At 37.1% G+C, this 16,016-nt stretch overlaps 1 protein-coding gene across 2 annotated transcripts in view; it reads right to left on the bottom strand.

Moving 5' to 3' along the window:
* Positions 1–16,016, bottom strand: part of UHRF2 (ubiquitin like with PHD and ring finger domains 2) — a 91,996-nt gene that overhangs the window by 25,596 nt on the left and 50,384 nt on the right. For both annotated transcript variants that reach the window (XM_074811559.1, XM_074811560.1), the window contains exons 5-6: positions 10,232–10,341; positions 1,689–1,875 (exon numbers count right to left, since the gene is read on the bottom strand). In XM_074811559.1, coding sequence (XP_074667660.1) covers positions 1,689–1,875; positions 10,232–10,341 — 297 coding nt within the window. The remainder of the gene's footprint in view (positions 1–1,688; positions 1,876–10,231; positions 10,342–16,016) is intronic.

Genomic DNA, 16,016 nt, shown 5'->3' with positions numbered 1-16,016 from the left:
ATCAGAAACTTTCCTGTGACTAGTAGTGGAAAATAGATGGACTTTACTGTTGATGGAGTACTAGATTAGACTTGGTTCCGAGAGTAAGGGCCAACTGAAGAATGGATGTACTGAACAGATGTGTACTTCCAGATGGTCTCATTAAATATTATCCAAAGGTCAGGTGCAATCAGGTAAGAATACTCCTTATGGACTGCAGTCAGTAATAAACCACTCGTGTGTTGAGGACAGTTTCCAACATGTGACATTAACTCACTTATGTTGACAAGTAGTAGGAAGCAAGAAGATGTCATGCAGAGACCAGTCTGCCTTGACAGTAGAAAACTTGGGGATAGTTAAGCCTAACATGCTGTGTAATAAACACTGTTGAATAAACACTGTAATCATTCTGCATATGCAAGAAGTGGAAGGCACATAGACAATACTCAAATAAATGCCATTTTTAGTTCAAATGGCCCACACATATTTCTAGCAGGTAGTGAAAGTATTTTTTAGATAGTATTTCAAGCCAGTAGGTCCTCCAAAAACAGTGAATACAACTCTTCTCGGTGCAGAAATTTCATAGGAAAAAAATCAGCTTCCAGTAACAGTAACCCTGTGGCCAGATGTACACACTGAGAAACACCTATCAATGTTAATGGTCTCAATCACTAAATCACACAATGGCATAAACACGGGAGTTTAGAAAAAATACAATGCCCCAGAAAACATGCAGACCATTAGATATTGACCAATAAATAAACCCTCTATGGCATCTACTATAGTATAGCAGATTGAGTTATTTATTTCCAGAGAATGTTAAAACTTCCAAAGCACTTACACAGATTTTTACATAAAATTTAATCCCAAGGTCCAAAGAGATTCCATAAAATGTATCCATAGACATCTTAGACATTTATTAATGTCTATGCAATGGAAAGCTTTATTAGATTATTATTACTAATTTATTACTAATTAGCATCTTATGTAAGTCATAGACAGGTGATAAATACAAACAGTGTAAATTGTAGATAGCTAATAAAGACAAAAAATGGTACAGAGTCCAAGATAACTTAATGGGCTGCTAATGGGTCCATGCAGATTCCCTTAAAAATACAATTATCTTGATTTAACAATGCCAGTCAGCTTGGGTTTCCTGCTGGCAGAACCAGGGACAGTAGAAATGAAGAATAGCAAGGTGGTGGTCCTCCCACAGCAGGAGAAATGAATAGAGTAGAGGCAATGAGAAGACACAGGAAGGGCACATGGGCAGCAACAGGGCCAGAAGATGAAGGAAAAGAGAAGGATGAGTATAGGAATTGTTAAAGCAGGTAAGCTTGAACAATATTAAAAGGCTGGGGAACAACCACTGTTAATAAACACCATCAGATCAGATAATGTCACAGAAAGATCATAATGAATAACATGAACGTACCAGTTTTGAAACACCATAATGGTCATACTGAATAAAATGAACATACCAGTTTTGAAATTACATAATGGTCATTAAAGCTAACTACTAATCCTTTGTGAATGATTTAAAAGAACTACCTTGACAGAAAACATAAGGCTTCGATTAAGTAGACAGATGAAAAACAGAGCAGAACTTAAAAAATTCTTCAGTATCGGATCTCACAAGGTGCAAATAATAAAGAAGTATCATATATAGAATGGCAATATAGATAAGTAAATCATCATTGTATATTTACCAGTCCTCATCTTCTGGTATCTTGCTTAAGGGAGGGTTCAGACAGTATATATGATAAGCCATATTACATTCATCACACAGGAGTTGCATGTGAGCATCCTGTTTTCCACCACACAAATAACACGAACAAAAACGGCACTCCTTATCTGGATCAGCCCTACAGTGCTTGCATTCAGGGCCACTTTTTCCTGTCAAAAACAAAGAAAAAGTCAAATGCCATGTACCTTACAAAAGTGCATTACTGTATCTACAGGACAAAATTATTTCTGTACGTGAACACCGCCCTCTTAAAAATGCTTTTGTGTTACAATGAGGTGTTTGACTATCCAGGTTAATGAGATTTCTTCTGCTGCATAAACAAGCAGTAAAGAAAATGACTTATCAACAGCCCTTCTCTTATTTTCTCCCCTCCTGTTCCCAACATGCCAGCTGCATACACTCCCTACAGACGGAGCCTTGCGCAATCTCTAGTTGGAGTCTTCTTAAATACAGCCATGAAGAAACTCCAGTTAGGTAACTGGTAACAGTCAAATTAAGATGAAACTACAATTTGGAACAGTTCTCTCCCTCTTTAATTTAATTTACAGTTGGATAGAAGAAGTGGTAGTCTGAGATCACAGACAACCTCAAATCAACAGTTGTTTCACAGCAGCAGTTTACACATAAACATTAACTTTGTTTCCACTCACTTGGAAATTTGGACCTGTGAATGCCACTGTGAAACAAAACCATTGGCATCGGTTCCTTAATCAGGGACAAAATGCTTTTATACAAGAGAAAATAATTTAGTAGCCTAAACTAGGTATGAAAGAGAGGGAAGAATGAATACTTGCAGCAGAATTAACACTTAGAAGAGAAATGTTTGAAATAAGTAGAAGGTCCAGAGAAATGAGAGAAGACTTCAGAAGATAATTTGATTACAGCCCAAAGGATTCCAACATTAAAAGAAAAAAAAATCCATTTATATGTTCTGTGCAAAAGTCATCTAGAAATGCCACGGAAGTGAATTTGTGCTCAAACTAGTCTAATACAATAATTAATAGAGTACTTCCAAATTTCTCTGGAAACAGTATTTTATTTGAAAGAAGTAACTGGCTTTGAATCAGAAGACAAAGAAGACTAGAAAGACTGTTTGAGATCCGGAGTTGGAAGTAGGAAGCTGGAGAATCTAGACACCTGAAATAACAGGGAGAACATTTTTCTTAAAGTTTAGAATGGGCCAGAAAATATTCTTTCGAGTACCATTCTGGAAGCAAAAAATAACCACAGGTTATTTTTTGTCCATAGGCAAACTAAGGAACTTCTGAACTGTTTGACAATGTCTACTCAAAAGGGCAACTGGCCTAGGACAGTGTGATAAGGACAAACTTACTCCTGTCATAATCTTTGCCAAAAATACCCAGAAGTCATTAGTTGTACAAAAAAAAATAACACTTTCATTCTCTGGAACAAAACATTAATGAATATGTCCATAATGTCACAAGCAAGTTCATTAATAAGGAATTTGAAGAGCAGCCCCACTACAAAAACGAAAACAAGCAACTCCAGCAAACCCAAAACCCTCTACAGCCCTTCAGAGGCAGCATGAGAATCAGATTCTTCCACAGGTGCTAGCTAAGTAGACTGAAAATTAGACAAAAAGAGAAGAGCACAAGCAACAAATCATAATATTTAAGAAAACACTGCCTGTTCCCATGAAAGATTTAACCCTTAGGAAAATACAGCACTTTTTTCATACTAAAGGACTGTTGTCTTTCTGATATATTTTTAGGGGAGACTAGAACTTATCAACCCCCAAACATGGAGAACTACTCCAGGTTTCTCTGACTAGCATGAGAGAACAATACTCAAGGGCAAGCTTCCATCTTCTCTCAGCTTTATTTTTTGTTTTTCTTCACCATGACTCATTGTCTAAGTTTCTACCTTCAGAAGCTGTATAGCTTATCAGTTCCTTGTATGTTAGTTTGTTTGGATAACGTGAGCAATCAAAGTAAATACTTCTTTTAGGAGTTGATTCTTGATTAGAAAGATGAGGTGGATCCCTGATGTAGACAGAGGAGTTCTGGATACTTTAATGTTTTTCCTAAGCATGCTGAGAATAAGGAAAGGAAAGACTAAAGGTTTGCAGAAATCCCAGTCCCTTCCTGCTGAGGAGAAATTTGCCCTCCCAACTGAATAGACTTTACAGAAAATTTGATCTACATGGATAAGATATCAGTGTAAAATCTCTGTGGAGAGAAACTCCAGACTGAAAGTCTTATAAGAAATGGGGACTGGAATGTCTACTGTTGTGCTCTATCTGCAGTCTTTCTGAAGGACCTTGAAGAATATTTTTACCTTCAAAGGTGGAAGCAACTAGACTTAGAGACGGAAGAGGATGGAGTTTTGAGTAACAAAGAAGAGTCAGGGGCTGCTGATGTATTGGGAACCTGTGAAATGCCTCAAAGGAATTAGGACTTTTTCCTCTAAAAAGGCGACACAGCCAATAGCCCAACTGAAATGTCTCTACACTGATGCATGTAGCATGGGTAGCAAACAGCAGGAATTGGAAGCGACTGCGGAGCTGAAAAGCTATGATCTAACTGCTATCACTGAAACTTGGTGGGACAAACCACATGACTGGTGCACTGCAATCGATAACTATAAACTATGCAGAAGGGAGAGGCAAGGAAGGAGGGGTGGAGGGGTTGTTCTCTGTGTAAAAAAATGGGTTGACTGCACAGAGCTGTCTTTGAAAAACAGCAATGAATGGGTTGAGAGCTTATGGGTAAAAATCAGGGGCCAAGCCAACAAAGCAAACCTCACGGTTAGTGTTTATTACCAGCCTCCCGACTGAGGGGAGCCTGTTGACAAAGTGTCCTTACTTCAACTGCAGGAAGCATCATGCTCGCAGGCTCTGATCCAGCTGGGGGACTTCAGTCACCCTGACAGCTGCTGGAAAAGTAGCACAGCAAGCTGCAAGCAGTCCAGAAAACTCCTGGAGAGCATCAAGGATAATTTCTTAATCCAGGTGATAGACAGCCCAACCAGAGGAGAAGCATTACTGCACCTGTTGCTTACCAACAGAGATGAACTAATGACAGAGGTGAAGATCAGTGGAGCCTGGGCTGCAGTGATCATGCCCTGCTGGAATTCACAATCTCAAGGGATATGGACCATGTGAAGAGTAAAGTCAAGACCTTGAATTTTAGGAGAGTGAACTTGCAATTTTTTAGGGAATTACAGGATGGGACCCCCTGGGAAACAGCCCTCAGGGATAAAGGAACAGAACAGAGCTGGCAGCTCTTTTAAGCACATTTTTCTTAAAGCACAAGAGCTCTCAATTCCTGCATGTAAGCTATGACAGGAGCGCCCTGGGAATTATTGACCGGTCAGCCTCACCTCAGTGCCCAGTAGGATCATAGAACAGATACTCCTGGAAGACATGTGGATGCATATGAAACACAGGGAGGTTGATTAAAGACAGTCAACATGGCTTCACCAAGGGCAAATCATATCTGACTGATCTAGTGACCACCTACAATGAACTGAATGCATAAGTGGACAAGGGAAGAACTAAGGATGTCATTTACTTGGACTTCTGTATCACCTTTGATTTGGCCTCTCACAACATTCTTCCTGCTAATTTGGAAAGATAGGGGTTTGATAAATGAACTGTTAAGATGGATGAGGACTTGGTTGCATGCCACATCCAAAAAGGGGATGGTCCACAACCAATGGCTCAGTGTCCAAGTGGAAATCTGTAACAAGCAGTGTCCCTCAGGGGTCCACACTGGGACCAATACTATTTAATACCTTCATCAATGACATAGCAGAATGGAGTGCACCCTCAACAAGTTTGTGGATGACAAAGTTGAGTGGTGCAGTTGACACACTAGTGGGAAGGGATGCCATCCAGAGAGACCTTCATAGTCTTGAGAAGTGGGCCCATGTAACCCTCATGAAGTTCAACAAGGCCAAGTGCAAGGTCCTGCACAGGACAATCCTCAGTATCAGTACAGGCTGGGGGATGAAGGGACTGAGGGCAGCCCTGCGGAGAAGGATGTGGGGGTATTGGTGGATGAAAAACCGGACATGAACTGACAATGTGTGCTTGCAGCCCATAAAGCCAACTGTATCCTGGGCTGCATCAAAAGAAGTGTGGCCAGTGGGTTGAGGGAGGTAATTCTCTCCCTCTACTCTGCTCTTACGAGACCCACCTGGAGTACTGTGTTCAGCTCTGGGGCCCCCAACATAAGAAGGACGTGGACCTGTTGGAGCAGGTCCACAGGAGGGCCACAAAAATGACCACCTGTCCTGTGAGGAAACGCTGAGAGCGCTGGGTTTGTTCAGCCTGGAGAAGGCTGCAGGGAGACACTGTTGTGGCCTTTCAATACTTAACAGGGGCTTTTAATAAAGATAAACACTTTTTACCAGAGCATGTAGTGTCAGGACAGGGAGCAAAAGTTTTAAATTGAAAGGGGTAGATTTAGAGTGGATACAAGGAAGAATTTTTTTATGACAAGGGTGGTGAGGCACTGGAAGAGGTTGCCCAGTGAGGTTGTGGATGCCCCCTCCCTGGAAGTGTTCAAGGCCAGGATGGACGGGGCTTTGAGCAACCCATGGCAGGGGGGTTGCACTAGATGATCTTTTAAGGTCCCTTTCAACTCAAACCATTCTATGATAAGAAGTGCTAGAACACTGCAGTTTGAATTTATCTTTTTTTAAGAGAAAGAAATATAAAAGCTGAAGAACATAACAGAAGAATCACTGAAAAAGGAAGATTACCATCTGCAGATAGAAGGCCTAGTGAGATGTACTGACATCCTGGAAAACAGGAGGAGGAAATGTATATAGAAAATGGTTAATTTACAGAGCCTCAAAGGCAAAGTTCAGATACACTTAAAAAGAAAGCCAAAATCTCTCAGTGTACTGCTTCTACCAAAGTCTAACCTAGAAGACTTATCTGCATACTATCCAAATGGAAGTAATCTTCCAGTTTAAGACTTCTCTCCTAGGGTTCATTTGAAGATAAAGGAAACATTTTAAGAGTGCTGATGAACAAATCTGTGGATTTTCCAACACAGCTAGGCAAAACTCATGGTCTGTCCAAGATGTCAACACCAATTCAAGTCAAGTCAGACTGAAGAAATCCCATGTAATTGATATCCCCTTTGACAAATTTTAAAAGTGATGACTGAGCAATCCCTAAAAGAAACTCACTAGTCTACCTCATCCAATAAATAACAGGCAAAAAGAAACAGCATATTTTTCTGTATCTCTTACCACCACAGGTTGTTTAGGTCTATGCAATTTACTAGTTTGGTTTCTTAGGTCAGAAGGTAGTAATAATACTTTTTTAAAAAAGAGGAAAAAAGCTAAAAGGTCTACATATTTTAGTTCAATTAAACAATACCTGGAGTTTTCAACATTTTTCAATATACAAGCAAACTGTCATTTTCATTACACGACTTGAATTTTTTCACATTTCTGCTTTAACCATGCCATAAATCAAATGCCCTCATTATATCTGCACTGTTGGTCACATGAAGACAGGTCTGTTCACCCCTACGAACACTGCAGAGTTCAGCTGCATACATAATTTCATATTCTCTTCTTTTGCAGAAAGAGTTCTCATGTTCATACCACAAATTTGGATTCTGAAGGAAGTAATATATGTTGATATCTAGGTCTTCCGTTTTGCATAAGAATATTTGAAACTTATTTACAAGTATGTTGCTCCTTAGTTTTCTAATTTTCTAATAGGTTTAGCCCTACTCTTTTTTGGGCTGCAAAATTTAGATTTCTATTAATTAATTTGAAAATAACTACCTTATTTTTAACGTTAACTGCTAAACATATATTGACATGTCATATACATTTTTATCTAATTTACACATACAAAAGCCTAACTAATGTATGGCTGTGCTCAAGAAATAACAAATTTTCTGCAGAGGTAGCGTACATTGTTTAGCTGATGAAGGTTATTTCCGAAGTAGGCATTCTACCTTTTAGAAAGGACATGGACTTAATATAGACAAAAATACAGCCAGTGCATTTTCTGATTGTGCTTACAACAATGTCATAGAGTATTTAAGGCAAATTAATTCTTTGATTTTCATCTGCTTCTGTTGTAACAAAAATCTTCAGTTTTTCATAGCATATAAGCTAAGGTAGTTCTGTGTGTGTGTTTATAGATATATGCATATATATTTTAAAATTTTAAATACAAAGTAGGAGTCCAGTACAATACAAAGTACAGTCCAGAGGTAAAGAGTACACTGCTTATGGCACACAGCACTGTGCATAAGTGACAGCTGACCAAAAAATCAGAATCACAGAGCAGAAATGAAAAGGGCAGTGTGGTGAGAAATCTGGCCTCAGGAAAAAGACCAGTTCAAAACAAGAAATATGGTTAAATTGCCAGATCAATTAAATTTTCAGGGTTACATTTTTAAAGAGTATATTTCTGTGTTACATTTATTTATGAAGGTTTGTAAACAATGTCTTAAAATGAGTAAAAATGAGATCAGGAACAGAATGAAACAAAACATACACAGAGGTGCAAATCTCTACACCGATGGCATTATGTGAGCAGTTTAAGCAAAGAAGTTATAAATAAGGAAATAGCTGTCAAAATAGAAGGGAAAGAGCTGTAAGTGAAAATAAAGAGCTTGGCTTTGAAACAATAAAGGGTGGCAAGCAGTGTAGGAAGTACAAAATGGTGAAGCCGCACCTTGAATACTGTGTTCAGTTTTGGGCCCCTCACTGCAAGACAGACACTGAGGTGCTGGAGCGTGTCCAGAGAAAAGCAACGAAGCTAGTGAAGGGTCTAGAGCACAAGTCCTGTGAGGAGTGGCTGAGGGAACTGGGGTTGTTTAGTCTGGAGAAAAAGAAGCTGAGGGGAGACCTTATCGCTCTCTATAACTACCTGAATGTATGAATGGTTGTAGCGAGGTGGGTATCCCGTCTCGTCTCCCAAGTAACAAGTAACAGGACAAGAGGAAATGGCCTCATGTTGCACCAAAGGTGGTTTAGTCTGGATATTAGGAAAAATGGCTTCACGGAAAGGGTTGCCAAGCACGGGAACAGCTTGCCCAGGCAGCCTGGTTGAGTCACCAGCCCTGGAGGTATTTAAAAGCCCTGCAGATGTGGTTCTTAAGGACATGGTTTAGTGGTGGACTTGGCAGTGCTAGGTTTACAATTGGACTCAACGATCTTAAGTGTCTTTTCCAACCTAAATGATTCTATGATTCTATGATAAATAAATACTCATGTCAGATCAAATGGAGCCACTGTCAGCAATTTTGTATAGTCAGCAATATAGTAATCACTCATTTCCTTTACACACACATTTTAAAAATTAATTCACTAGACAGTAGCTGCAGGGAAGAACTAAATAAACTGTAATGATTTTATATGCTCTTTACAAAGTTTCATAAACAATTCGACTTGGAAAAGAAGTAGTATCTAAATGCAAAGCAGTATCTGTAGATTTTTAAATTTCTCATACTACAATTTTTTCAAATAAAGACGTGTTTTAAGATATTGCAAAAACCCTTTAATGTGTCCAAGAAAAAATAAACAGAATGGATGGTTAATTTTTTTTGAGTAATCTGAGGAAAGTAAATCACAAATAACAAAAAATGATTTGTGAGAAGTTCGTTTACAGAAATTCACATTTTTACTTTTAAGAATATTGCAGCAAATGATATTTGCTCCTCTGAAAACAGTGATTTTTTTAAGATGATGGCAAATAAACAGTAAGTAAGCGGACTAGTTCTTGTGGACTGAGAGACACATACAAACATTCTGAAAAACTACCTTCGAGACATGAGTCTAATATATAATAATATCTAGTACCTATTAGTAGAGCTGCAGTCCAATCTCAATCTCACACTTACCACTCCTAACTTTAATATATTTTTAAACTTAGGATAAAATGTCACGCTACTTTTTAAACTGCCACTAACTCCTTCCTGTGGTTGTGGGGAGGATGGGAAGCTATAGTATAGTTATTTTTTTAGAAGGTCATACAGGGCCAAATAATCTAAACATTAACTATCCCTTTTTTTCATAGTACAAGTAGCTTTGACACAAAGTTCCTTATCTTTTTTTTTTTTAATTCTGACATAATGACAGGGTTAAAGTGCACCATTACAGACTGATTCTATCTGTGGCATTTATTCATTTATTAAAAGTTTAAATGACATGTCAATTGCAATAGCAGTTTTGATGACCTGAACACCTGTCTAGGAACTTAAATGAGACTTTGAATTCATTCTGCACAGTTCATTTAGAACGTTATCAGCTGTCCCCCTTTTTCCCTCTTCATGATTGATAGTACTAAGATGTTACCAGTTTCTGAATATGTCAAGTAATAGAGCCACCTTACAGTAAATATACTTTTAGTAGAGAAATCTAAAAGGGATTTTATGTTATTACTTTTCTGAACACACAAAACAATTATTATTACCTCTGTATGCTAATCCTTCTATCTAAAAAAAAAAAAAAAAAAAATCATTCAGTTTGTACTTCTATTCAAATAATTTTTAAAAAGCATACTTTTGAAATCTCCATCCCCAAATGTCAATGGATAGGCTCCTGGCTTTTCAATCTTGTACATTTCCTCTATAAAAAGGATTTTACAATCATTTATTGTGTCTTCTGGGCCTCTGAAAAACAAAAAGAATAAAAAGTACATTCAACTTAGTTCCTCAGGCCTAGATCCCGTACTTGATGAACCCTAAGCAATGAGATAAAGCTAACTAGCATCTTTTTTTCACCGCTGATAGGATACTTTATTTCAACACACTCATAAAATTTAGTACAGTACTGTAGCTTCTAAGAAAACCAAAATACATACTTAGAACACACATAAAGAAAAGTCTACTCCATAACCCTCAGACTACCTGGCAGCTGAGTATGTCCTTATTGACAGCCATTCATAACTTTGTAATTCTACTTCTAAAACCTCAAAATGTTGTTTTGACAGAACACAGCAGACCAGACAAAAATCATATCCTTTATAATAATGTTTGATATGCTGTATTTGAAAAGTATAGTGTCAGAAATGAACCAGAAACCTAACTTTTAAGACACAATAATAGACACTACTTGTAACCCACAGAGTAAGAAAAGCAATAACAGCTTCAAAAGCCCTTCTATGACTTCTAAATGTTTTGGAAACCTAAAACCCAGTCCTGCAAAGACATGCACAATACTGAATTATGTAATGTGAGTAGTCCTGTTAATGCCAGGTTTCAGTGCAAAATCTGTCCACCGTATCTCAGTGATGAGTAATAAACACTCCATGACTCTACAACACTAATGCTGAAAGACTTCTAGAGAAGTAATAGTAAATATTAAATGCAGAGTAAAGGTTTTCACCTCCTCTTATTATAATCTCTTTGTATTTACTAAAATTCTAATTCAAATGTAAATGTATCTAGGAAGAAAAGGCCATAAAAACACCAGCAGTTAAAACACTCCCTTTTCTTCCCTCATCAGGAAGATATTGTGTCTTCTTCAACTGGCTGTTCTCCTGCCATTTTCAATTTACTAGCTAATCTAGAGCCAAGCACAAATTTTCAGTAAAACCCATACTGGAAGTATTGATTACTGAACATATTCTCACTGATTTCATTGAATTACATGTGTCATTACTGATTTCAGAACTGAGTAGTCTGACATGAGAGAAAAGAATTTACTAGCTGGAAAGCTTTATTTCTTTCAGGGTAACACCCAGCCAATAAAAAAATTAAAAAAAAATCTGAAGGAGATTTGGGTTTGTTGAACTTCTTTCCTCTTTAATCTAATTCTGTTGCACTGCTGAAGTCTCTGTTTTGGTTCTAGAAAAACACTTCAAAATCTGAAACTACACAAGCAACTACATGAACACAGACGAAGTTGAAATGCTATGTTTCTTTCAGATATTTAGTGTAGAAAGGCCTAAAAATATGTCTGAATCGGGTAAACAAGTCTTCTAAACCCTATTTGTATGATATCTGTAAGAAACAATCACAGAGGTGACTTGAAAATCTTTCTGAAGTCAGCCAGGTGGCATACCCTTATCAGAAAGGGTCTAGGCTGCAAAACTAAATCAAACTATAGAGAGGTAGGGAAACAAGATATTAGGTTCATATTAAATAAGCATAACTGCAATAATAGAACACCTCCAGAAACACCAGGCTTCAGCCTGGGATCTGTTGCTCCCCACTGTACCTCTTTGTCTGCTCCCACCACTTCCCTTGTGCTAACTCCAGTTCTTGGACTCTGCCACTGGCTGACTTAACCAAGGCAGAAAAAACCTAAGCCAGGCAAAAAACACTTTTTGGTGGCCCTGAGCACTGCATGGAACTGGTGTTGAAAGGACTCTGATAGTACCTTGATTTGCTATAATTGTCTTTTAAGTGGACCAACCGCTGTTTACTTTTGCATCTGTATTTATTTTGATGCTTTTTCCTCCTTGCAGTTTTTGAAGGGAAAACATTCTCCATTGTTGGTCATATGCATAAACAGCAACGCTAGCAAATTTCAAAGATCTGGGTATTTCAATAGAGCATACAAATGCTACATCAACACAAATACATCCAGCAGATAGAGAATAGTTTGTTTTCCTGATGAGGAAAATCATGTATTTAAGATAATCTTCATTTACACCCTAGGGGGCACTACTTAAAAGCAGTTCTGGCTATTGTGGGTAACAATTTATTTAGGTTTCCATACAGTGCAGTGAACACAGGAAGTCTGATTTTCTGCACCTCAGCCAGGATGAGACTGCAGGGTCCAACCACCCACACTAGAACGTTGGACATAACCTCTGTTACAACAAAGTATGCCTCTGACAACATAAAGTTATGGAGATACTTCCAGTCTGTGAATGGCTACACCACTTAAATTCCTTCAGCTGTTACCAAATCTGCAGCTCTACTTAAGGCACAATTTCCAGCTTCGGAGTAACTTATTTAAGTAGAAAATTGTCCCTGAAACAGACAGAAGAGCACTCCCAAGAAAGACTACCCTCTAAAAGGACTGTGGTGCCAGTACACCTCTGCAGGGAAGGTAAGAGTGGAAGCCTCTCTCTTCTGCAGTATCATGCAAAGACACTTTGAATTATCTACAATACATACCCATTAATTCATAGTCATAAAAGCCCTACATATTCAAATACAGAAAGGACAAACTGGTAACAAGATCTCTGGCAGAAAAACCAAATGAACACACACAGACTGAGCTTCTCAAAGGATCAAGGCTTCCCTCCTTATTTTCTGTAGCTTGGAGAGTCTTTTCTAAGTTGCCCTATACCTTTTGTTAGTCCTAGATTAAAGCTAAAACCAAAACAAATCTCGTGACACTCTTTAATGCTATAAATCTAGTTATGTTAGGACCTTCCTTGGCTATACCACTACTTGCCTGCCTATCCATATCCAGCCTGATTCCTCTCCTACTTATTTCTAACATAACTCAAAGTAGTGAATCTATTCTAAAAACAAAATATCGAATTATGCCTTCTTTCACCTAAGTAATGTGAAATTTTATATTCATATTAAAAAAATACATGTATTGGTTTGTATACCTGTATGCATACAAAGCAAAAGATAAAAAATAAAGAAGTACACCTTAAACTTTAAGCAGATCTGTACGGAAAAGTCAAAATAGTCACAGAAGTTGAATAACATGTTGGACATTAGTCAGCATACAACTACATGTGCATCCACAGAAAATCTGAAACATAATTTATTAAGAAAGTTTAAATCTTGTCAAGAAACAATAGTGATAGTCTCAACACAGCAGCCACAAACATGACTTTACCCATCTTCACTGTGTGTAGTCTAAATACACTATCCCTATTATAAGCAGAACTGCATCTAGGAAAAACTTGCAACATTTCCTACCCTCTCTCTACACTTACTTATTGTTTAGAGCTGTTTTGCTCTAATTTACCTCTTTTTTTTACTGCATTTTCTCCAGAAATTTAGAAATCATTTGGTTAAAATAAAAAGCCGTTCATCACCTGTAATTCTCTGCATATGGTCTTCAGACAAGAAAGAAGGTGTCCAAACACCATAAAACTGTACTCACAAATCTACAGACACCTGTGTTACTGCTATCCGTATCTTTGGGAAACAAATCAAACCTAGCTCAGTAGAATATTTATTAGGAGGAAATTTCACTGGTGCCAATTTAAACTATTGAAATGACTTTTAACTACAATGATCACCACATTGTTTTCTTGAAAGATACCATGAAAAGATTTGTAAGTTGGTTCAATGATCTTAGCATTCCAAAAGGCACCACAGCAAAAAGTTTTTGTGAAGTATGCAGAAGCACAGATTTTTATCATAAACATTATTACAAAAAGTCATGTGTATATTATCAAAGTGTTGAAGCACAACACAGTTTTTTAATCTAACTAGTTAAATAAAACAACTCCTCATTAAATAAAACAACTCCTCTAATTAGTATTAGAAAACACAGAGCTCTCAAAAAAAAAAAATCAGTTGCATACAGGCAACAATTGGTAAAACCATGTTTTCCTCTCATAGCACTACAATCCTACTGACATAAGCAACCCTATTCACATATCCAGATGGAACTGATACAATAGACTGAATTCATCATTTCTGTATCACGTATTAGGCCATGATAGACATTCCTTCTCTTTCGGGCACCTCCTGTATTTTTCCTCTGGGATAAGGGCACTCAGAAAGTAATTTTCGGAGTAAGTTTTTCCTAAAAGATACCCCGAATTTGAACTAGAAGAAACATTTTATTTTCTGCTGTGAGCTACACAAGGAGCAAGCAAACACTATCAAATAACTTTACAAAGCTGGTATGTTCTGACAAATGACACTGCTGCATATCCAGAACTACAGAGGAAGATCAACTACCATTGTAACAAATGATGGCTAAATAATAAATGGTTATGCCTTACCAAAGCTAAAAATCTCTGCTCAGCTAGCTGTCCTCAAAAGACTAATTCTTCTATCACATTACACATACAATAGCTTTAATAATAATTAGGCTACACATCATTTGTCTTGAAAAAATGGTTATCTAATAAAATTGAGGCTATATTATTCTGTCAAATATATGCAAGAAATATCACCTTTCTTAATTTCTTCACCTTACCATACCAAGAATGAGATTAAAACCAATATACCTTGAGTTATACATTACATGTAATGAATGGGACTGCATTTGTACTTCATCTAAGTGCACTAAATCCTTTAAAGAAATTAAATCCCAAAACAGAGCCAGACCCTTCAATACAACAGAATTCCTAATACAAACTTTTCTTTTAGATAGGTTAGTCTTAGCCAGGGAAACCTTCCACTGAACCTTCTTGTCTCTTAATTTTTTCCCCCCACACTTCTTTTTTTAAACCTTCAGGTTGCAAAACACTCTAGACATACATAATCAGTATGACAACTGGGCATTATTCTGGATATTTCAAAGGTCAACTTTCAAGAAAATAAAAGCTGCTAGACCACAATTACCACACTGAAAACTCTACCAGTTCTTATAGTGCAAGAGATTCAAGTTACAATTGCCAGATCTCGGTCTGGTATTTTCTAGTTTTATCACTTTACCATATTGAAATGAGAAGAAAAATATTTCAACACACACTAAGAGTCAAAATACAATGCTGAACAAAAACAGGGGAAATTTTACTATTAAAAAACACAAGGTTATATTCACCCAAAGAATTATAAGGAAAAATGTCTAATGATAATTTATCTTTAGGCCTCCTAAGAACAAAATCTTACACTAAGTCATGTTCACCAGAAAACTAATTCATTTGTCAGCTTCTATGGTTATTGTCAAAGGGCATTGTCCATGTCAACAGAGAAACAGACACAATCAGAATAAAACATAACAGAATAATGTTGACTATGCTCTCCAAATGTATGAATTCAGATAACAAACAATATAAAAATCAAAACACGATCAAATTTACTACCGCTTTCAGTACCTATCTTTTCATATGCATTACTTTGTTAACATCCCATTATGACTTATCAGCCTCTATTCTGCTTTTGCAAATCTTTCAGGCAGTAACTCTTACCTTTTAAAGTGAGGTCTGTTTTTTTAAAAACCCTTTTCTTTGCCTTTGAAACAAGAGAGACTGTGTTCCTTAATTGAGCGTACGAACCATTATTTAGCAACTTTTATTATAAAAATATTAAATTACAAATATGTTAAAATCATTAAGTTAGAGAATTTAGTATGTGCTGTTGTAACAAGTAATCTCTACAGAAACTTGCTCTTGAAAAACTGAACTATGTTGTGATGTTCACTTCAATATATTCACTCTAAGTCACTATTAGCCAAAAGAATGTTTTGA

Source organism: Strix aluco, chromosome Z, assembly GCF_031877795.1.
Source record: "Strix aluco isolate bStrAlu1 chromosome Z, bStrAlu1.hap1, whole genome shotgun sequence".
Lineage (NCBI taxonomy): Eukaryota > Metazoa > Chordata > Aves > Strigiformes > Strigidae > Strix > Strix aluco.
The sequence above is the reverse complement of the archived record's forward strand: the minus strand, read 5'-3'. Positions and strand labels throughout refer to the sequence as shown.